The sequence below is a fragment of the Haliotis cracherodii genome, unplaced genomic scaffold (assembly GCF_022045235.1).
Source record: "Haliotis cracherodii isolate W230 unplaced genomic scaffold, xgHalCrac1.p SCAF_6, whole genome shotgun sequence".
NCBI lineage: Eukaryota > Metazoa > Mollusca > Gastropoda > Lepetellida > Haliotidae > Haliotis > Haliotis cracherodii.
The window spans coordinates 55,665,795-55,689,693 of record NW_027266319.1 but is presented as its reverse complement, the minus strand read 5'-3'; the positions used below and the strand labels follow the sequence as shown (position 1 = coordinate 55,689,693).

Here is a 23,899-nt window from a genome sequence, read left to right as displayed (position 1 = left end):
CTGGACCAGACAATCCAGTGATTGACATCATGAGCATCGATCCACGCAATTGGGATCGATGACATGCATCAAGCAAGTCAGCGAGCCTGACCACCCGATCCCGTTAGTCGCCTTTTTCGACAAGCATACTGGTCATTCGTGGGGCTCGCACACACATTGAGAATTATCACAAGATACTGGATACTTTATTGGATTATTTTAGTCTCTAATGGAACATATACGGATCCCCAAGCTGTTTATATATTGGCTCGTCACCCCCAAGCCACGGGTACTATTCTCCACAAGGCTACATGTGTCAAAAAAAAAGCGACGCGCGCGTTTACGATCTATGTAACATCAAATGTGATTCACCTCATAAGGCAAATATCCCTTGTCCTTAGACTACTCTCACTCGCATACAGCACAATCTTCATCTACTGCCTCTGCGAATAGCCGAGGTAACACAAGTAACTTTGCCGGTCTTGCAGTAAACCACAAAATAATAGACAGGGCGATAATTATAATTCAACGAGAATGGCATTAATGTCAACAATTTCTTTTCAATGTCGCCATAAATACAAGAATTTGCAATAATGAAACTGTCCTATACACATACGATACATTCAGTTTGGGAAGGAACTAAATCCAAGGTGGTTCATTGCGGGTTAAATTCTGGATGGTTATATAATTTCCGGTTGTTTCACTGTGAACAACATTAACCCAAATAGTCAGCAAGCAGTTTGGTTCACTGCTTTTGTACATTGTCAGGGAGAATGTGATAATGATTTCAAATGTCTCTCTCACAAATGTAATATTTGGGCGTATCTCCTGCTTTGTTGGTCCACAGAAAGTTATCTTTTATGTCTGCCACAATAAAGTTCTTCGTATCATCATCCTTTGGGTTACCTGAAGCCCAAGGTAAGTATGTCATTTGTCGGCCATCATGGAGTAACCAAGTTCCTTTAGTAGCGTTGTCTGATCCATCGATCAGGTATTTTTTGGCCACAGCGTCTGCAGAATAAAAAACAGCATGTTCAAATGAATGCAAATGTTCGTACATGTACCTTCAATAGACGCTGATCTATTTAACTCTCTTGCCGCAAATGTTTGTTTGTTGCTAAACGCCACACTCAGTAGTATTCCAGCTATTTGACAGCGGTCTGTGAATAATCGAGTCTGGACCAGAAAATCCAGTGATTGAAATCATGAGCATCGATCCACGCAATTGGGATCGATGACGTGCATCAACCAAACAACAACAAACCAACGAACCAACTTCAAGATCTTCCAGCTACAACAGTTGTAGATGCGTCCCATTTGGTGAGCATCTGAGCGTGCGCAATGTTACATCACTTGTGTTAGAGAACTGTATTATTATTTTTTCTTGGGACCCCCACTTTGCAACCAAAGATCCCTACAATTGAAGGCTTTGGAGACCCCTGGACCCCAAAATGAAAACCCACGGTAAATCCTGGGTAGAGGTCACGGCAGATAACGCTCAATTGTAGACACAATAGATCATCGGTATGGAGGTATGTACTTAATATTATGAAGAAACAAATCATAAGAATCAACGTGTGGTAATTACCGAATGTTGTGAAGAAGCAAATTATTAGAATCGAGGTGTTTTAATTATCTAACGTTCTAACAATCTCATTAAGATCACAACTTAGTTCTCGCTATCGTTGAACAAAGATCTGAGGCCGTCCTATTAAGGGTCACGTCAGAACGACCTTTCATCCAATCAGAGCTTTGCTTACCAGATCATGAAAGTGACAGTCGGAATCTGTTTTCTAATCATGCAACCACGAAATATTTAACAGGGGGTATTCCCAGCGACAGTTACGGGTTTTTGATTATATCCATACAATCTAGGCCATCTATAAGCCATTCCAGAAAATTCTTCTTATCAGTTTTAATTTTTTTTAATCGAAAATACGTCAAAATATGTTTCGAAGCGTAGTCGCCAGTTTGAAAGTAGTGTCGTAAAACTCGAGAAAGCTGCCTTCTGATGGGCTAATGTATGTTTTCTTGTTGGTCATTTCATTGGTCGGTCAAAATTCGCGAAAGGTCGTTCTGACGTGACCCTTTATTGAATGTCCTCAGATCTTTGTTTAGCGGTAGCGAAAACTAAGATCTGATTTTAATGAGATTGACGTTCTAAACATAAGTGACAAAACCCTTTCCATTGTCATAAGAAATATCTGCCTAAAGCAAAGTCGACTCCGACTGTATCATGAGCATGTGTTCATACCAGGTGTTTGCGAAAAGGTGAGCATATTCATGCCCCACCAGTGGCATCCGTGACAAACACACGCAAAGGCAAGTCAATTTTTCATCTTAACAACACGGGACAATACAGTTCAAGTGAAAATAGGAAAGGCCATCGGACATCATTCTTGTCACTGATGCGTCAAATAGGGAAATGTCCTTATGGTGTCCACCAAAAAACGTTTTTAAAACTTTGCTGAGGCCTTGAATGTTGTAACCTTGATCAATCAGCTTCTGAGCATGATTCGTATGATGCTCTTTGAAATCGTGGAAGAAAGAGCTGATCTATTGAACCTCAAAGTTGTGAAATGGAGAAACGATGGGCTGGGGGCTGCAGGGATATTCGACATAAAGGGAAAATTGACTGTTGGAAAGTTTAAGCCACTCCTGACACACAGTCTTGTGGAAAGTGTTTTGTCGCTCTGAATATTTATGCATAAATCTAAATATAAAATAGATGAGGCAGTATCATTGGTTTCCTTTATTTCCAGTCCAGTGGGTAAATCAGTGGACGGGAATTGGCCATTTGACGGTTACTGAACGATATCACAACAGTTAAACTTCACAAAACTTCTTGGCCATTTATAATCTGGAAGGTAATTTAAGGTACCGACGTTTACTACAATATCTGAAAAACTATTGGAACTACTCCAGTCTAAGTTGGTATGAGATTATTAAACAGTCATACATAACTGGATATTACATTTAAAGACAATCGGTGCGTGAATAAAAAGTCTGTCTATTTAGCTATCACTATATTTCATCAACAACCAGACCTGTTCGTCACGGGTGGAACGAGCATATATTGTAACATCCATCTACATAATGCTACCCCTGCGTCAAAGGGCCATATGAAAGGTTGCACGGGAATCACGCACGCACGAATACGGTGTTAGCGTTGGGCGACTCAAGCAGTTATTTAATAATATTTATCCAATTATTTTTTCATTATTTTTCAGGTCAGTGTTATTGACTTGAATGTATCATTCCTTACCACATTATTATATTTCATACATCATGTTATTAGGTGTAATATATCAAACGTAATTATTCATTTAGACAAATCATTGCTTTATGGTTTCGAAGAAAATATTTTAATATTTTCGTAGATGATTCGAGACTTTCGGGGCTGTTTAGGGTGAAAGGGAATCAAATTCTCAGCACAAAGTGGACAAGCTCCGATTACGACATGTACTACAAAGCACGAACCTGAAATTCGTAGACGATTCCTAGAAAACTCTTTGATAAACATTTTTTTCTCACGAATCCCACGAACTACAAGAATGTTTGGGAATCAAATAAGATATATTTAAGATTCTTAAGAAATGATTAAGAATATGTACGAATATGTAAGAATTCATATCCGTGGTAATTCTGACTATTACATGTCGTAGTGAGGCAGGGGTATATGTATTGCACTATTCTTGGTCCCACGAAATGCCCTCGTCGTCAGATTCGGAGTCTGTGCGGTCACCTAAATGAACAACAACAGGCTGGACAGTATCTGGTCGGATACAGTCTTGTTTCCAAAACTCTTCCTCAACTTTGATAACATGTTGGACACAGTTTGCCCACCGTACATCTGTAATTTCTCCCATCCCTTTCAAGACAATCTGCTTGACGTCGGCAAGCTTGAAGGTCTTATTTTGCCGTGCGACCATATTTTTTCAAATCATCCCAGATTAGTTCGCTGGGATTGGTTGTTGATGAAATATAGTGATAGCTAAATAGACAGATTTTTTATTCATGCACCGATTGTCTTTAAATGTTAATCCAGTTATGTATGACTGTTTAATAATCTCATACCAACTTTGACTGGAATAGGTCCAATAGTTTTTCAGATATTGTAGTAAACGTCAGTACCTTAAATTACCTTCCAGATTATAAATGGCCAAGAAGATTTAGGTATATAACTGTTGTGATATCGTTCAGTAACCGTCAAATGGCCAATTCCCGTCCACTGATTTACCCACCTGGACTGGAAATAAAGGAAACCAATTATTGTAGTGGATTTAGAGCATGAAACAATTTCGGAATGAACTACCCATCTTTTGATGACATAAGCGCTAGTAGATCGCGGGACTATTTGAGCCGATCACTGGAGCTAACTATAACTGTTAAATATTACTATGAAACATTTAAATGATCTGATATGTACACTATACAAAGTTTTTACACTCAAGACGTGTACGTAATAATAAATAATCATATATTTAATAACTATAAAAACTTCAAACGATCTCGGGAACGTGGGCGAAAACCGAAGGTCTTGATCGTTTTCGACAGAGCCTGACTATTACAGGGACTTACAGTACCTCGGCTTCCTGCATGATACCCGTGCATGAATTATGTCATCACTTTAGCTACTGGTGGATGTGCATAATACTAGCCAATATTGATGAAAGTTACATCGATTAGCACAGGATTACGTGTCACACAGGGGGAGGGACAATAAGGTTATGCTACGTTAACCTCCTGGACAGAACCTTCGATAATGTCAGTTGATAATAGCATCACACCAATTTTAAATACAAGCATTTAATTATTTACACTCATATTTAAAACTTATTCAGACCAATTTCTTTCAAATACCTAATAATGAGATGCCTGCTGACACGGGAAAGGAGATCTTTCAGATTTACGCTTTGATTATGTGAATCCCTTGCGAAGTCCACACAGTGATATATGCTTGACGGCGAACTTTCATCACAAGGGATACACTAAGGAGGTTTGTCCTCATCTGTCGTAATCAGATATTCGTTGGTAAACCGACTGTTGCCAATACGACATCGGGGTAAAACGACCTCGTCATGTCTTGAGGGAGGGGGGGGGGGGGGGGGGGGGGGGGTGCACAACAGGTCGTCCAGTCGTCTGGGCGCCGCGATTCGTTGTGCAGAGTTGAGTACCTTCATCACGCAAAAAACCTATGATTGTAGGTTCGAATTCAGCACTATACCTATGCTCGTGGGTTTCATCGAAGAGGCAAACGTCTGAGACGTGCATAACTTCGGGCTTTCCTCCCATATTAAGCTGACTCGTCGCGTTATAACTGGAATACTGTGCCCCCTCTCCGCAGATACCAGTGATACCTTTGGAGATTGCAGATGGGTTCAGATTGATTAGTTCTTTGTTTAAAGCTTTTATAACCAAGAAAAACAAGATAGTCGGATCGAGTAGGCGTAGTAGTCTTTTAGTGACGTCTTTTAAAACTTTTTAAAGTGTTGGGAAGCCACGTCGAAAGGAAAGTAATTCTGCACCCCTTTCCCCCATAGAATGTCAACAAGGAGTCTTATGCTACAGCGGATCTTCAAGCTGCAAAGTTGGTAGGTTGTTTTGTTGTTTAAATAAGCAAATCAACAGAATCGGAGTGTGTTAAATACCTTATGGTGTATGCAAGCAAAACATGGATGGTTGTTCTGTTGTTTAACGCCGCACTCAGCAATATTGCAGCTATATGACGGCGGTCTGTAAATAGGTCTTCAGCAACCCATGCTTGCCGTAAAAGGCGACTATGCTTGTCGCAAAAGGCGACCATACTTGCTATAAAAGGCGACTAACGGGAACGGGTCAGTCTCGCTGACTTGGTTGATGCAAGTCATCGATCCCAATTGCGTGGAGCGATGCTCATGATATCAATCACTGGATTGTCTGGCCCAGACTCGATTAGTTACGACCGCCTTCATATAGGAGGAATATTGCTGAGAGTGGCGTTAAACAACAAACAAACAAACATTATATCTTCCACCTTCCTCAACTGTCCATCAAACAGATCTTCAGACTTTGTGCGATCAGCTACCGAACCCCAGCATCATCATTGGCTATTTAAGCGGTCACAAACCCCGGGGGAAAGTTGGGGGGGGGGGGGGGGGGGGGGCCTTAATGTCCCTCCTACGTGGCATAATGCTATAATTATTCCTATACCAAAGCCTGGACAGAAACATCCAGGTCCATCCAACTACCGTCAAATATCATAAACTAGCTGTGTTTTTAAAACCATGGAGCGCATGGTCAACAATCGATTAATCTGGTCCTTTTCTAAGATTCATTGTCTTTCCTCCAGGCACTTAAAAGTGTCTCCTCAAATCATCCAATAATCCTCGACATTTAAAAATATTGCATGATCTTTCTACTGGCCAATGTGACATCGTCTTTTGCTGGTTGCCAAGTCATGTAGGCTAACAGGTAACGTAAAAGCCAATACTGCAACTAAAACAGCTCTTGACAAACCGTTATCTCAATTACTATTCCGTACAGTGATTTCAAACCAACCATTAAGAGTTATACTCGTGATCTCGTGACCCCCATGTAGGTATCAATAAACTTCACGAATTTAAAGCAACTATCGGTCATACCTACTTGGGTCAAGACATGGCGATGTCGTTTTACGACGATGTCGTATCGTCCACAGTCGGTTTACCCACGAATATCTGCTTAAGACAGACAAGGACGAACCTCCTTAGTGTATCCATTGTAATGAAAGCTTCACCGTTAAGCATATATTGCTTGACTGTGTGAACTTAACAATCCCAAAGGATTCACATTATGAAACACTTAGTGTAAATCTGAAAGATCTCCTTTCCCGTGTCAGCAGGCATCTCATCAAAAGTTACTTGAAAGAAATTGGTCCGCATAATAAATTTGAAATATATATGTGAATAATTTAATGTTTGTTTTTAAATTTGGTGGGATGATTTTGCCAAGTGACATTATCGAAGACTCTGTCAAGGAGGTTAAAGTACCGTGAAATGATTGTCCCCCGGTATGACACGTAATTCCTATCATAACCGATGCAAAAATTATCATCAATCAGTTTTAAAAAGCCAACTCATTGCTGAGTATATTTTGATATTGGCTAGTACTGTGCACAACCACCAGAAGCAAAAGTGATGACGGAAATCCTGCCTGGGTATCAAGCAGCGGTATCGTAAGTCCCCATGATCTCCAGCGAGGTGGCCTGGCTTTCGTTACTGTTGTTCAATAGCCTGTGTTTAAAACTGTATTAATGTTATTGTTATGTAAGTTTGATAAAATTTGTTTTCAAATATAAATTTGCTTGTGAACATATCAACTTATGAAATAATGCCGATGCGACGTTAAATTTTAACTCACTCACTAAAAAATTATGAGAATATAAGGCAAATCATCAGAATCGATGTGTGTTAATTATCTAATGCTGTGAAGAAGCAAATCAGCAGAATCGGAGTGTGTTAAATACCTAACGTTGTATAAAAGCAAATCACCAGAAGCAAATTATGATTATGTACGCGAGAAATTAAGAACACAACATGTATATGCGAGTACAAATTGAAATGCATTTCGCAGGCAATGATCAACAAGAGGACAAAGCTATCGATATCCCTCACAATGATAAATACTTGTGAAGAAATATAAGAAGGTTGTTGCACTGGAAACTTGAGAAATATTTTTTTGCAAAAATTTAAAACTATCAAAGGCACCAGTTTACCACTAGGTCTGGACATGTGCCAACTGTGGTGAGGATATAATATAGGTTTATCAGAACTGCTTAGGAAGAGACCATTACCGGTATTTCCAGCTGAAGTCAGACCCGTGAAGATTCCGGGGAAGAATAGGTCTTCAGCAACCCATGCTTGCCGTAAAAGGCGACTATGCTTGTCGTAAAAGGCGACTAACGGGATCCGGTGGTCAGGCTCGCTGACTTGGTTGATGCATGTCATCGATCCCAATTACGTGGATCGATGCTTATGATGTCAATCACTTGATTGCCTGGTCCAGACACGATTATTTACAGACCGCCGCCATATAGCTGGAATATTGTTGAGTGCGGCGTAAAACAAAATCATAGCTGTTGCAATGGAAACTCGAAACAGTTTTTTTTTAAATTCCAAAATACCAAATCGCACCAGTTCATCAGTTATCCTATCCATGATCCAAGTTTGGTGAAAAGAAATTGAAAAGTTTTGAAGATATGCTCCGGAAACATCTTGCATTATAATATCCCCGGAAAAACGTGTTGCGGGGTGTAATAACATTTGCGGATATGTACAGTGTATATCTGTTACATGCAGGATTGACAAAACGTGTACATGCATCTTGTATGTGCATCTATGGCATTAAGGTTGGAAATGGTGCGTCACAGTTGGCTGTGCATTGCTGCGTCCACGAGACGTGTCGTAACCCTGTGGTCAGGTGTTCGAATCCCTGTTCTCCCTGGTTATGATTCAGCACATTAACCATGCGCATGGATTTCACCAAAGTGCTAAACGCCAAAGACTTGCATCACTGCAGACCTTCCTGCAACCTCGTGCTGACACGCCTTGATGTAACCGAAATACTGTTCAAAGCCGCGTTAGGCCAAACATTCTCATTCGCTCACAGGGGGGATTGTAGTGAGTCACGTAATACTGACCTGTTGATGAGTTGACTTGCTTCCACATGTGGTCTTGCTTGGCCTCAGTGTCAATGACGATGAAGTGATCTCCTCTGGAGTTACAATCAGCCACACCATCGACAAAGGTCATCTCATTTAATTGTAACTGGTAGCAGATGTTAAGCATTCGGTTGTGGACATAGGTAGAGGGACATCCATCTGAAAAGGACAAGACCTCGTGAATACGGATTATTTGCACTAAAGCAGCTCTCACACTTTGCCGGGGTGGTTGCCGAGCTTTTCCGAGCCTAACTCGGTTAGGACTCGGGAAGAGACTACATATATACGATTATCATACGAGTACGCTACGAGTGTTACGAGCCCCATAAGAGTCCAATAGGAGTCCAACAGGAGTCTATTAAGGGTTGCATTCGAGCACAGCGATTTCGATACGAGCTGTACGAGTTTGATACCTCTTTGATACGAGGTGGCTGCTAAATAATTCGGCGGGTATTACACTCGTACAGCTCGCATTAGACTCGGTCAACTCGGCAATAAATTTTGCATACGATCCTCATACCAGTTCTGTACGAGCACCACGAGGTCGCCAAGAGGATACTACGAGTAGGACGAGTGTGTTACGAGTTTAGTAGGAGTTGACTGGCGGCCCGACTGTTTTGACCAGTTCTAAAACTCTCGTACGAGGTATCCCGTGTATTCCGAGTTACCCCGAGTTTAGTACGACCTCGCTACGAGCTCCATCGAGTACCCCCGAGTCAGCTCGGGTTCATGTTCGGGACGCCACTCGGCAAAGTGTGAGAGCCCAAGAATGTCAGTTTGTTTCAGTGAGTGAGTGAGTGTGTGAGTGAGTATGGTTTTACGCCGCTTTTAGCCATATTTCAGCAATATTACGACGGGGGACTTGTAGATATTTCAACTGTATATCATGAGTACATTGGTGCGTGTGCGTGTATCACCTGGTGCGGAAAACGTTGGCTTTCATGTCGAAGACAAAGTTTCGATTTCACAAATGAGAGCTGTACATAATGTATATGTTTAGCTACTTCATAAATACAGTCCATCCTGTTGGTGTCCCCCGACCATGATGTGGCTGGAATTGTGGTGAGCGGCGAATACCAAAATCATTCATTGAACAAGCTAGTTAAAAAGACATGTTTGTTAGACCAAAGTGAGTGAGTAAGGTTTTACGCCGCCTTTAGCAGTATTCCAGCAATATCACAGCGGGTAACACCAGAAATGGGCTTCACACGTTGTACCAATGTTGGGAATAGAACCCGGGTCTTTGGCTTGAGGAGCGAACGCTTTAATCACTAGGCTACCCGACCGCCCCCTGTTTATTTCAAAACATGTCCTGGGCCAATTCGCTACATCAACTTCGTATGGAAACTATTCGGCAGACACAACGCTAAATATAGTCTTGTTTGTTTGTTTGTTGTTTAATGCCGCGCTCAGCAATATTCCAGCTATATGGCGGCGTTCTGTAAAGAATCGAGTCTGGACCAGACGATCCACTGATTGATGTCATTAGCATGGATCTAAGCAATTGGGATCGATGACATGCATCAACCAAGTCAGCGCGCCTGACCACCCGATCAAGTTAGTCGCCTCTTACGACAAGCATAGTCGCATTTTACGGCAAGAATGACCGTATTTGGGGGAGAAGCATTTCTGTGTAAAGTTTCTGATACGATGGTAGCATCAATAATTTCTTAGTGTCACCATAAAAACATTAAATATCCTCACCTGCAGCAACACTGTAGTACGCTGTACCCATCTCTTGTTCTCCGTCCTGGGGTGACATGAACAACACATCATGGAGCTGACACCGTCGGTGTTGCCTTCTATAGAACGCAGACACACAAGCAATGTTCTTGAGACAATGAGTCACACAATTAAATTTGTTTCCAATGTCTTGAACTTCTGATATTATGTTGGTTCTTACGATGACATTTGCGAAGTTTAACCATTTGGTTCCATAAGCAGTCTGAATAACAGGCGACGCGTAGCGGGCTACAGACGTAAGAATGAGTATAAATAACATGATTTTCGAACTAAGTCCAAGTAGCAACTGTGTATATGTCACGGCCTGAAGCATCGCAAACGTCAGTGGTTTAAAGAGGCCTCTATGAGTCGACGACCATGTAAGCATCGATTAAATCTGTCGTGTTGATCATGGGTTTAGTATTTATATCCATTGGCAACCAACCGGTTCATGATGAATATAGAATACGCCAATGAGAACGATAATAATATCTTGTCTTATAGATACGTAAATTAATCGATTGTTTGAGTTCAAGAAGCCGCTGTACCACGTGACCTATTTTGGAGCGCTGGTCATCAAGTCCAGAGTTCACCTCCTTGAAGGAGGATTAAACATGCTTGAAATGATACTGAGTATATTGGAATGTTTGGTAACCCGGTGCTTAACGTTCACTGGTCGTGCAAAATTGTTCGATCCTCAACTTAGGAACATTGTGTCCTCCGTCTTGATATTGCTTGAAGCGACAGTCCTTAGTGATGCAGAAAAATCAAAAGCTACCCGCAAAATAGACGTCTGGGGTAATTAAAATATGAGCAATGTTCAAAGCACTGCAAGAAAAATCGAAACAGACCCTTCTTCAGGTCGTAAGTGAAGCTTTGTTCTGCCTCCATATAAAAGTCCGCCTAGGTCTTTAAAAAGTTGTGTTGATGAATGGGATAGAATTTAGCGGGGGAAAGTAGAAAACAGTAGAAAAACAACTAGTTGAGTTTCCTGACCACACATCAGAAAAGAAATAATTTGACTCGTTTGTGTTTTCCTGTTCATAACAATCATTAACATTAACTGTCAGTCAAAACATTCGCGGTTATTCAAACGTAAATGGTTTGGAAAACGGGTGTTTGAATATGTCCATTGTATATCCGTACTTGGACTGCAATTTTATGTCTGTAAGACGGATGGAAAACTGGCATCGGACTTGGACATCGGACTTGAACATCGGATTTGGACATCGGACTTGGACATCAGACTTGGACATCGGACTTGGACATCAGTCTTGGACATCGGACTTGGACATCAGACTTGGACATCGGACTTGGACATCGGACTTGGACATCAGACTTGGACATCAGACTTGGACATCGGATTTGGACATCGGACTTGGACATCGGACTTGGACATCGGATTTGGACATCGGACTTGGACATCAGACTTGGACATCAGACTTGGACATCGGACTTGGACATCAGACTTGGACATCAGACTTGGTCATCGGACTTGGACATCGGTGACTCAAGTAATGATTCGTATATATGTACAAGACACCCGTAGGTGTATAGTGTCAGCGAAGCACAGCAAACCGAGGAAGTCATAGTTGGAATATTGCTATGTATAGCCCTCATAGTATTTTAGGCCTTGATCAGTCTTCCGATATTGGAATGCAAACAAAACAAGAAACGCTACACGGAAATATAAAAGGGTGGTTCAATGTCTGAACGCATTCACATCTGAATATAAGAAAGAACTAACATGATTTGACATTGCTGTTATAACGCGATCGCTAGGGATCGATATGCTCCGTTCCGCTCGCGGTTTCATTTTTTTTATTTTGGCAAATGATTATATCAAAGAGGAGAACCGCGACACGAAATAACATCGTATAGGCATTACTACGCATTAGGATTATTGATGAGCTGTGACTTGATTTATATTTGATAGTCAGGGAATATCGTATTCCAGTCAGCTTAGGATTCGTCAATACAGACCACTCACCAACGTGTTCAATAACGCCAATTCAGTACATCGAAACCCTTTCTGGCAAATCTAGTTCCTTGTTTGAAATGGACCCGTGAAGATCCAGGGTAGAATAGGTCTTCAGCAACCAATGCTTGCCGTAAAAGGCGACCACCAGGATCAGGTGGTCAGGCTCGCTGACTTGGTTGAAACATGTCATCGATCCCAATTGCGTGGATCGATGCTCATGATGTCAATGACTGGATTGTCTGGCCCAGACTCGATTATTTACCGACCGCCGTCATATAGCTGAGTGCGGCGTAAAACAACAAACCAACCAACCTTGTTTGAAATAAACCTCGCACAACAGTCCAATGATGATTGTATCCTAAGATGAAAACCACACACAACATGAAATGAAAAAATAGCGTTATTGGTTTTTTTAATTAATGATGAGCAAACGATAATTCAAAGATTTCAAATTTTAAAAACATGGATTTATATTGTATAACATATGTAGTTTCAAATTAGTTTATTAGTTTCATGAAGTTCATTAAAACCGTCTGTCCAATAGAATGAAATGAACCATGACCACTACTAAGTGTTAAACTATGTATTCCTATACATACGTAAACTCTACGGTTCGTTGAGGTTTAAAGATCTAAGACGGTGTTCGATTGCTTTGTAAATACTATTTAATGTTAGAATACTCCTGTGGAGATTTGGGGTCAGAATAGGGCTACAAAGATTCATCGACTGCAATTACTTGACTGATTGATTGACTCACCCACTTACTTTTGTAGAGATTTCAATATTTGCTCATGGCACATCGCCTGATGGACTATGAATTGATCAGGCATGGTTGGAGACCAGTCAGTCGTATGCAAAATCTTACTGTGTCTACTCAGGCATACCTGTTGCCGTCAACGATGACACCTGCGTGTGTTCTTGGCAGCCATATTGAAAAACCTATTTGTAAAAGTACTCGACTATTTGTATATAACAAAAATAATAAAATACGCCATATGCATGGTAGGCGTACTCTTACCGAGTGTGGGGCACGGGTGGCTCAGTCGTCTAAGGCGCGATTCGCTATGCAGAGTTGCGTCCCTTGGGCACCCGAGAAACTTATAATTGTGGGTTCGAATCCCGGTTCGTCCCGATTATGTTTCTAGGTTTGTCAGCAGCATACCCGTGCTCGTGGGTTTCGCCGAAGCGGTAAACTTCCGAAACCTGCATCACTTCGGGATTCCCTCCCACATTAAGCTGACACGCCTCGATATAACTGGAATACTGTTAAAAGCGGATTTAAACCTAACCCACTCACTCTCGCCGAGTGTGTAGTTCAAGACACAGCATTCGACACTGCATTGTCCTTTAGATCGATATGCTCCGTTCCGCTCGCGGTTTCATTTTTTTTATTTTGGCAAATGATTATATCAAAGAGGAGAATAACATCGTATAGGCATTACTACGTATTAGGAGGGGGCACGGGTGGCCCAGTCGTCTAAGGCGCCGCGATTCGCTGTGCAGAGTTGCGTCCCTTGGGAACGCCAGAAACCTATGATTGGGGGTTCGAATCCCGGTTCGCCCCAATTATGTTTCTAGGTTTGTCAGCACCATACCCGCGCTCGTGGGTTTCACCGAAGTGGTAAACGTCTTAGACCTGCATCACTTCGGGCTTTCCTCCCACAATAAGCTGACACTCCGTGATATAACTGGAATACTGTTAAAAGCGGCTTTAAACCTAACCTCACCGAGTGTGTAGTTCAAGACACAACATTCGACACTGCATTGTCCTTTAGTTGATGGGCAGCGCGTTTTATCTCACCCCTAATCATCAAAGCATTCTCCGCATAGCTTATCATTAACCTCAATGACTGTGCTACAAATAATAATAATTCAGGACGTAGCCATCATCTAAACCATCTACTTCCCTATCATATATTATTTAGTGTCTGGTATGATTCTGCTATTGACCTTTTTCTTCACGTATGTCCACGCCATCAAAGTATCTAACAAACACGACCCTGTTTATAGTTTCACTCCAGTGAAAACTGGATAATGAGATTTCGGTGAACAAATATTGATGAAAGCCACGTCATGTGTGACTTCCTGTGTGTACCTAGTTCCGTGTTAATAGTTTATGATCGAGGAAAGAATCATCAGGGGGAAATCTTTGAAGATATTTTCAGTCTGCCATAGACGTATCAACAGGCAATGGACGAACACTTCCTTATTGACACTATTTTGGCGTTTCAGCAGGTGTCGGGAGAATCATACTGACAACATTTGGTACAAAGTTAAACAAAAAATGCACTTCTCAGCTTTAGATAGATGAGGCGAAATTGGGTTTAACGACGTTTTCCAGATTTTTGCACCTGTACAGCGACGTGCACGTACGTGTGTGAGGGTGCGTGCGTGTGTGTGTGCGTGTGTCTGTGTGCTCTAGTCCGGACTAATGCCGAGTTTATAATGCAACCCTACTGAGATACCATGTCGCAGTTTAACATGATCCTACCCCACACAGACACAGTATACTGACTCCGAGGCATTTTAGCCCCTTAATGCCGAAGGCCATCTACCTATGTATGGATCTTAAATGCATGTAGATACGGTCTGTACCGGTGGTCCAGAATTAAAGTCTTAACAATATACATGATTCTCAAACTTTGTAGATTGTTATTTTCCTTGTATTCTGCACACGCACCGATTTCAAGGGTGTATCAATGGCCATTGTATACAGTATTTCAAGCAACCAATGCTTGCCGTAAAAGGCGACTATGCTTGTCGTAAGAGGCGACTAACGCGATCGGGTGATCAGGCTCGGTGACTTGGTTGAAGCTGTATCGTATCAGACCGCCGTCATGCATCTGGATTTTGCAGAGTGCGGCGTTAAACAACAAAGAAACAAGCAGTATTAATAAAATAACATATATTTCGTACATATATTTGTTTTCTATCGGATTTGGGCAGGAGGCCTTTGGAAATTAATAAAAGAATGGCTTTCTGCATGAAAACGTAGCCTTTACGAGTGGAGACTATTAGCATTAATCATATTCTTTTTTTCACGCCCACTCAGCAATATTCAAGCTATATGATGGCGGCTTTAATTTAACAACTGCACCAAAACATATTACGAGCAACGCCTTCGGGGCCAAATGTTTTTTTCTTTCTTTCTTGTTAAATTATATATTTGGTTTATTTCGTAATTGAACCCGTCCTTCCATGAACAGCGTGAGCAAATAGTATGACGGTAACATTATTAAGGAATGCAACATCTTTCCGCAGTCTTTTGATGTATGGAAGGATTTCGAAATCAATACATACAACACCGGGACAAGCTTGTGGACATGTATGGTGTTAACCCCAATCCAGCCCATCCCCACCCCTGCCCACCACAATGAAACCTGTCATACTCTAATCAACTGATACGTATCGCTGAGTACTAACAATGTTCTTGATATCACTTAGTACAGTGAGTGAGTGAGTTGGGTTTAACGCCGCGTTTAACAATATTCCAGTTATATCACGGCGTGACAGCTTAATGTGGGAGGAAAGCCCGAAGTGATGTAGGTGAAACCCACGAGTACGAATATGGTGCTGACAAACCTAGAAACATATTCGGGTTTCTAACCCACAATCATAGGATTCTGGCGTGCCCAAGGTGGTGCAGGTCTCAGACGATTACCACTTCGGTGAAACCCACGAGCACGGGTATGGTATAACAAGAAGATTGTTTGACAGTTACTGAACTATATCATATCATCGATGTGCGCGAAGCTGAAGTAAAACTTCAACCTGCAAACAATTGGCAACAGCGAGAGGGATGGTGTGATACCTCCTCGACTACCATGCTAACTGGTATGGAGACTCAAATTGGTTGCTTGCGATCAACAGCCTGTTTGTACGTTGTAATGTTACAAAATGGTTACAACGTCATAATTCACTAATGCTAATTTTAATACAATTTGTGATAATCTAGTTATTGTACTGTCAATTGTTGATATATTATTATAATGATTGTAAAATTATTTTCTCGTCACCATTTTCCGCCGATGTGTCTTTACATCTTGACTCTCTGAACTTCACATGAGGCCCAATTCTCTTGTTTTGATTTCGCCAATCCGAGAAGAAATTCCGATTCATAAGCACAATGAAACAGATCAACAAGAAGGGGAGCACAATTGGTGGCCTTAACGGCTGATCTCTAAAATTCACATACGTGTTATCATTTAGCAAGTCGAGCATTTCACACTTTGTTTCCTCGATAAAAATCCAGGTGATATTTATTCTTTGTTTACGAGTTTTCAAGAACCTCCGCAAACAGAGATATAAGTATATATAAATGGTCACCACGTTCACTGACACATGCCCCATTGATTAACGAATTAAGATTGTCCTCATGTTTGTCGGGTGGGATAGTGATTTGACAGAATTACACTTTGTTCTTCATGAGATTGCCAAAAAATCAAGTTCTTTGAGTTTTGAGAATCCACATGGTATTAATTCCACTTGTGGCAAATATTTTCTGTGAATATAAAGAAAGTCCTTTCTTAATTGCATTAAGGATTCTGATTAATCTTTGAGACGAGCATGAACGTATCTTCAGGTATAAAAGTCAAGACAAAAGTTGATAGTACTAACCTACTTGTCTCATAGGTAGCATTATTTGACATGTCACTCATCAAGTTCTTTAATCAAACAATTAATGTTGTGATACCTACAAAGTGATAGTTATGTTGTTTGAGGCCTTGTCAGCAAGAAGTACTAACATTTCATGTAGGACAGCCAGACAGCGGTTTGTTTTCAGTTTGTGCATTCTACCAAATGCCACGACTTAAACCACTCTGAAATACATTCAACAGGTTCCTCGATTCTTTTGACGATTTTTTGGCGCATGTTTCCATATCGTCACTTAAATATGTTTAACTCAGCGCCATTTTGAAGGGTCAGCTGGATATGAAGGATGTCAAATATAAACATATGCCAACAAAGCGTCAAAAAGTATGAGTTTGTTGACAATGTGATGAACAGGTGAAGAATATGTTGTTTTTGCCCATGTCACACTGATTGGATGTTTATTATTATTATGACACGGGTAAAATAGACCACGATTTTGAAAATAAGTCATCAGAAAACGACGACTCAATTGTAAAACTTGTTGCCGTGAAAACAATGAATATATCAATCCCTAAATAATACTCCCTAAAACTTGTTCCCATGGAAACGTAAAAAATTAAAGATTCTAACAATAGCAGAAGGCATCAGCCCCTGATTAATACATGTACAAAGTTTGGATTAAACATCTTGAATAGGTTCATATTTCTGTTCTGGAAACGACATCTGCCCCCGTGTCAGCTTAGTCCAACTTGTTTCCATGGAAACATCAACAAAAATCAAATTTTAATTTTCGTTATATAGGCACCACTTCATTCCCTGGTTAATACATGTTTTTCAAGTTATGCTCCGGAAACGCAATACGGACGGATGAACACACAGACGGACGGACGGACAGACAGACCAGGTGATGACCATATCTCCCTGCATTATATACCAGAGGATTACAATGAAAAGTGCAAGAACGAAGGTGATGTAACCAGCTACCCAAAACACAGTTATCGCAATACATATTGTGTGGAGACATTGGCTTCAATATCAGTGATACGTATTTCGAGAACATCCCAAAGGGCTTTCCAGTATAAAAATCAAATTGTAGGTCCCAAGGTGGCATTCAATGCAACAACATAGATATGGCACATGCTACTCATTGACAAAAGTCACTGTCACCTATCTCATGTTTGTATTAAATAGTCAAAGTTCACGAAAGGTCGCTCTGGCGTGACCCTCAATGGGATGTCCTGAGATCTTTGTTCAGGGGTAGCGAGAACTAAGATCTAATTTTAATGAGATTGATAACAATCAATGTTTGTTTGAAGACATCAAAGAAAGCATACAAGAAAAGCAGATTTCTAATATGTGTAGCCCATTTAATAATTAATCAGTATTACCCCACTTCATAAGAAAGGGGAAAGATCATACAATTACAGAAATATCGCACTCAGCAGGTGTGTAATTAGGTCGATTCAGTCGAACTATCACTATTACTGTCAAAACCGTTGTTCAATAACATATAAGGAAATGTTTTGCAGTTTATGTCACTATGCGGATTTATAAAAATGTATCTTATAAAGTAAACACAACGAAAGATATATTACAACCATATCTATTTCAAATGTAGGGGTCCGACAAGGGTGCATCTTGTCTCCCACGCTTTTCAAAGATATTTATCAATGACCTCCCTTCATACTTTAGTATAGAGTGGGTGAGTTATAATTAACGTCGCTTTTAAGATTATTCCAGTTCTATCACGGCGTGTCAGCCTAATGTGGGAGGAAAGCCTGAAGTGATGCAGATCTTAGTTGTTTACCACTTCGGTGAAACCAACGAGCACGGGTATGGTGCTGACAAACATAGAAACATAATCGGGCGAACCTGGAATCGACCCCACAATCATAGGTTTCTGGCGTGCCCAAGGGACGCAACACTGCGTGGCCCGTTTCTGCAAAGACAATAAGCTGAAAGTTAACTCTGATAAAAATAAATATAGTGGTATTTGGCAATCCTGGTAAGCTCCAGGCTAGAGATAATTGCTTGTTACAAATAAATACAATTACTTAGGATTTCATTCAGGTGGAAAGTTCAAGTTCTGTGCAATTTTACTTTTTAAAGGGTGTGGAGCATACTTTAATTTGCTGTTCCTAATAATGACGGTCCAGAAACCCTAGCATGTCAATTATTTATAAACATCAATACAACCAGTTGTTTTATACAATAGCTATATTGATTCATTTATACCAGACAAAAAGTAAACTTCGATTTTTACCAGCATATTTACACATCAAAGAATATAATACTAAAAATTGCATTAATTGAAAGTAAAGCAATGATAAAGAAACGTCAAACTTTCCTGGATAAACATAACATTACCCTGTCCTCATTGACTTCAAAATCAATAATCAATACAATTCAGTCTATATTCAATACCCTATTCCTTAACTCATTTCGGGATACAAATATGTCTTAAGGTACGAGATATAAACTTACAGAGCATATATACTGAACAAGAAAAGTTCCTGTGACATTGAGTAAGAATCCGGGGTAGAATAGGTGTTCAGCAACCCATGCTTGCCGTAAAAGGCGACTATGCTTGTCGTAAAAGGCGACTAACGGGATCGGGTGGTCAGGCTCGCTGACTTGGTTGAAGCATGTCATCGATCCCAATTGCGAGGATCGATGCTCATGATATCAACCACTGGATTGTCTTGTCCAAACTCGATTATTTACAGACAGTCGTCATATAGCTGGAATATTGCTGAGTGCGGCGTGAAACAACATACAAACAAACAAGCATTGAATAAGATTTAATGCAAAGTTATGTTTTTTACCAAATCTGAAACAATTTCGGTTTGCAACAGACTCCTGTAAGTGTTCAAATGGTTTAATTTGCCATACACGCAGAAAATGCGTGATTTCATAAAAAAAAAAACATGAACATGCCAAAATGTCAATTTACAAATCAATAGCGTGTGTGTCAACCCCTGGTTGCGTTGCAAGCAACGCATCTTCGTCTCATGGAATGGACCAGGCGTCGCACAAAGTCCTGTGGGATATCTGTCCATATCTGCTGGAGCATGTTTCGAAGTTCCTGGAGTGACTGTGGAACACGTGGTTGACGTCAAAGGCGCCGATCCATCTCATCCCACATGTGCTCGATTGTTGAGAGATCAGGGGAGCGAGCCGGCCAGGGGATGACATTCACGTTGTTTTGTTGAAGAGATTCCTGAACAAGTCGAGCAATATGAGGCCGTGCGTCATGTTGAAAGGTAATGCCTGGGCCATGACGACGCAAAAACGGTAGAACAACAGGGCCGATGATCTCGTCGTGATAGCGCTTTCCATTGAGATTTCCCTCTACCAATATCAAACGGGTCCTCTGTCTTGCTGTAATCCCACCCCATACCACCATAACTTATTACAAAGGAACCCTTGTATGACGGAACTGTTTAAATCTGAAAGAAATCTGAATGTGCTTTATTTGGGATACAATTGCGTTGGTTTGCCTTTAATAATTATATAATGATTTAAAGGCTGTGAGACGGACTCCGGGCAGTTGTACATTTTCATCTGCATGCTATCCATTAGGCTGCTTTAGTCTGTCGTGCAGATCGTGAAACGTATTTATCGAAGACAGCCCATGCAAGTCTAGAATATGTGGTAAGTCTAAATTACAGTATCTGAAAATGACAAGAGTCTCTGTTTTTATCTATAAGATATGTTCATGTCACAGACTAGATGTTAGTCTAAGGCTGCTTCAAGTCCCTGAATCACATTATTTTCCTCCATCATAATCCTACCTGTAATGCTATATTTGCAAATGAAGCAAGTCTAGATTTCTCTCAGACTCTGGATCTGAATATCCCAAATTGCTGTGGATCTTATTCAAATTAACCTGTGATTGTTCTTTAAAAAGTATAAATCGTCATGTTTGCTATAAACTATTCATACATAACAATATACAAATGCTACAATGTCTAACATATCAATCATTATCACAAAATCTATTTAACATGGAGATGAGACTCAGGGGATGAACACTAGACTTACGCTTAGTCTCTGAAAATAGATAACTCCATTTAAATTGAAAAGGAGTCCCAGTGAGATTGGAGATCCTGAACCTACATAGATTTGCCTTTGCATTACAGAAATATCTGGGCGGAAGGGAAAATATTGGTTCATGGACTGTGAGACAGACTAGATGACCACTCGCAACTCAATTCAGTGCTTCTCTATCCAACCCGCCCCAACAAACCCCAGTACCCCTCTGCCCTCCCGTATTCTCATCCCCGACCAGATGTGGTCGTTCCGTCATTAAACAAATTGACAACAACAAGTGACCGATACAACCAAAGATAGGGCCACGTCATGACAGGTTTATCACAAAGGGCAGAGATCTTAGGAGCGCACATGGCGAGCGCTTCTGGGGCCATTGGGGGCACGGGTGGCCCAGTCGTCTAAGGCGCCGCGATTCGCTGTGCAGAGTTGCGTCCCTTGGGCACGCCAGAAACCTATGATTGTGGGTTCGAATCCCGGTTCGCTCCGATTAAGTTTCTAGGTTTGTCAGCACCATACCCGTGGTCGTGGGTTTCACCGAAGTGGTAAACGTCTGAGACCTGCATCACTGCGGGATTCCCTCCCACTTTAAGCTGACACGCCTCGATATAACTGGAATACTGTTAAAAGCGGCGTTAAACCCAACTCACTCACTCTGGGGCCATTGGTCCTTGGACTGTAAGTGTGACATCTTCCCAGTTTCATAAACCTACGGTACATACTCGAATCAGTTAATATTGTTTTCAAGCTATGATCTTGATCCTTATCTGACTTAAGAATGTGTCAAAATGACTTACTTGAAGGAGATATAGATGATATGATATCCCTGAAATATCCAAGCATATCGTGGTTTCAAAAACAAATAAGCACGCACTACGTAGGTCACCGTGACCTTCTTTTAATATGATTGTTATCCCTTGTCATACATATGTATTCAAACAATATAATCACTACATGTATAAGATTGAAACAGGTCCACAGAAATAGGTATTTTAGTAATAATTCTAAACGCATTACCATCACTGTGACCTGACCTTATACATAGGCCGTTAAAAAACGGGTGAGTAAAATCTTCTGAGAATAATAGATTTATATATTGATTATTTGGTTTGGTTTGTTGTTTAACGCCGCATTCAGCGATATTCCGGCTTTATGACGGCGGTCTGTAAGTAATCGAGTTGGGACCAGACAATCCAGTGATTGACATCATGAGCATCGATCCACGCAATTGGGATCGATGACATGCATCAACCAAGTCAGCGAGCCTGACCACCCTATCCCGTTAGTCGCCTCTTACGACAAGCATTGTCGCCTTTTACGGAAAGCATGGGTTGCTGAAGACCTATTCTACCCCCGATCTTCACGGGTTGATTTGTATATTAAACAAAACCAGGATCATGATTATTTTGGGGCATGTTTTTTGTTGTGAAAACTGAGCACACAATTTCACAAAACTACCCCTAAAATATTCATGATCCCTAACTGTTTTTTTTACTATAATAAAGGGGTGGCAAAAACACCTCTGACTTGTCTGTACTGTTTGTTTCACGCGACATTCGGTATTCAAGCCATATGGGGGCGGTCGGGTAGCCTAGAGGTTACAGCGTTCGCTCCTCACGCCGAAGACCCAGGTTCGATTCCCGACATGGGTACAATGTGTGAAGCCCATTTCTGGTGTCCCCCGCCGTGATATTGCTGGAATATTGCTAAAGGCGGCGTAAAACCATACTCACTCACTCACTCAAGCCATATGGTGGCGGCCTGTAAATAATCAAATCGAGTCTAAACTACGCAGGCCAGGGATGTACACTGTGAGTAGCGATCCACACAAGCAACCAATTCCAAGTCATTGTGCTTGACCATCCGTTCCATTTAGTCGCCTCTTGCGACATGCCTAAGTTGCTGGGGACCAATTCTAACACGGAAGTAGTGTAGAGTAGATGGATGATTACATTTTCCATGTAACGTTATGGAACACTTCCATTAATCCATAGCAACATTAACCTTTACCTTTCACAATCGAAGTCAATGTTTGTAATAAATATTAAGTAATTATAAATTTTGTTGTGTTTTAGTCAATACATTTGTGTATCTAAACAGCCATGAATGTCAATATTTAATCAATCCTTACCAGTGACAAACAATCAATGCATATTCTAGCATAATTGGAAAATGGTCCCATGCATTGGCTCTTGTGTGACTCAAAGATATCAGCCTACGAAGCCTCTCCCTCGCTGTCATCCTTGCGGTGAGGCCAACATCGAAACTGAACCAATATCTCTGATGATTACGACAAGCCCAGGAAATCTTCTGAGATACAGAATGATATATGGTCTCCTGTATGTTGTAATGTGATTGGTAGAAACACTTAGGAAAACAGGACTGGATCCGGAAATGTTTGCGTGGAAATAATTTCATGATACGATCATTTTTTTCCTCAGTCCCAAATTTCGGCTGGAGCAGCTTAATGTTGAAGTTTTTAAGAAAAGAAAACTGTCGTAAAAGGGCAGTATAATCACCGGTAATATATCGCAGATTTACTTAATACTAGTTGGAGAACATGAAATCTGACTACAGTAAAACTATGGTTATAACAAACTCAAAGGGACCACTAATTTTAGTTCGTAATAACCGTAGTTCGTTATAGGCATATACACAGCATTTATGCAACAAATGGTCGGGGCTAAAAAATAAGCTCATTATATAGGTAAGTTCGTTATATAGGTAAGTTCGTTATAAGCGCGTTCGTTATAAACGTACTTTACTGTATTAGACAATGATACAAAATAGAGATCAGGTTATAGATCGCCAGAAATATAGTTGGATTGGTGACAGTTTTACCCGGCAAGTATGACTAATAAATATACCACGAGTAAAAGTGTTTAAGGTCTAAA

The 23,899-nt window shown here is 40.8% G+C and overlaps 1 protein-coding gene across 1 annotated transcript; it reads right to left on the bottom strand.

Moving 5' to 3' along the window:
- Positions 1-766: 766 nt before the first annotated feature.
- Positions 767-10,715, bottom strand: LOC139446741 (uncharacterized). The gene is made up of 3 exons (XM_071228043.1): positions 10,364-10,715; positions 8,639-8,818; positions 767-990 (listed from the first exon to the last, which is right to left on the bottom strand). Exons 1-3 carry the CDS (start codon positions 10,713-10,715, stop codon positions 767-769), a joined length of 756 nt encoding a protein of 251 aa, XP_071084144.1.
- Positions 10,716-23,899: the final 13,184 nt, after the last annotated feature.

Excerpts from the sequence above, each read along its gene's own strand:
- LOC139446741 (XM_071228043.1), bottom strand. The coding sequence starts at position 10,715 with ATGCTTCAGGCCGTGACATATACACAGTTGCTACTTGGACTTAGTTCG. Across the intron at positions 8,819-10,363 it reads GTACTACAGTGTTGCTGCAG|ATGGATGTCCCTCTACCTAT; the intron begins GTGAGGATATTT and ends TGTCCTTTTCAG. Across the intron at positions 991-8,638 it reads GCAAGTCAACTCATCAACAG|ACGCTGTGGCCAAAAAATAC; the intron begins GTCAGTATTACG and ends TTTATTCTGCAG.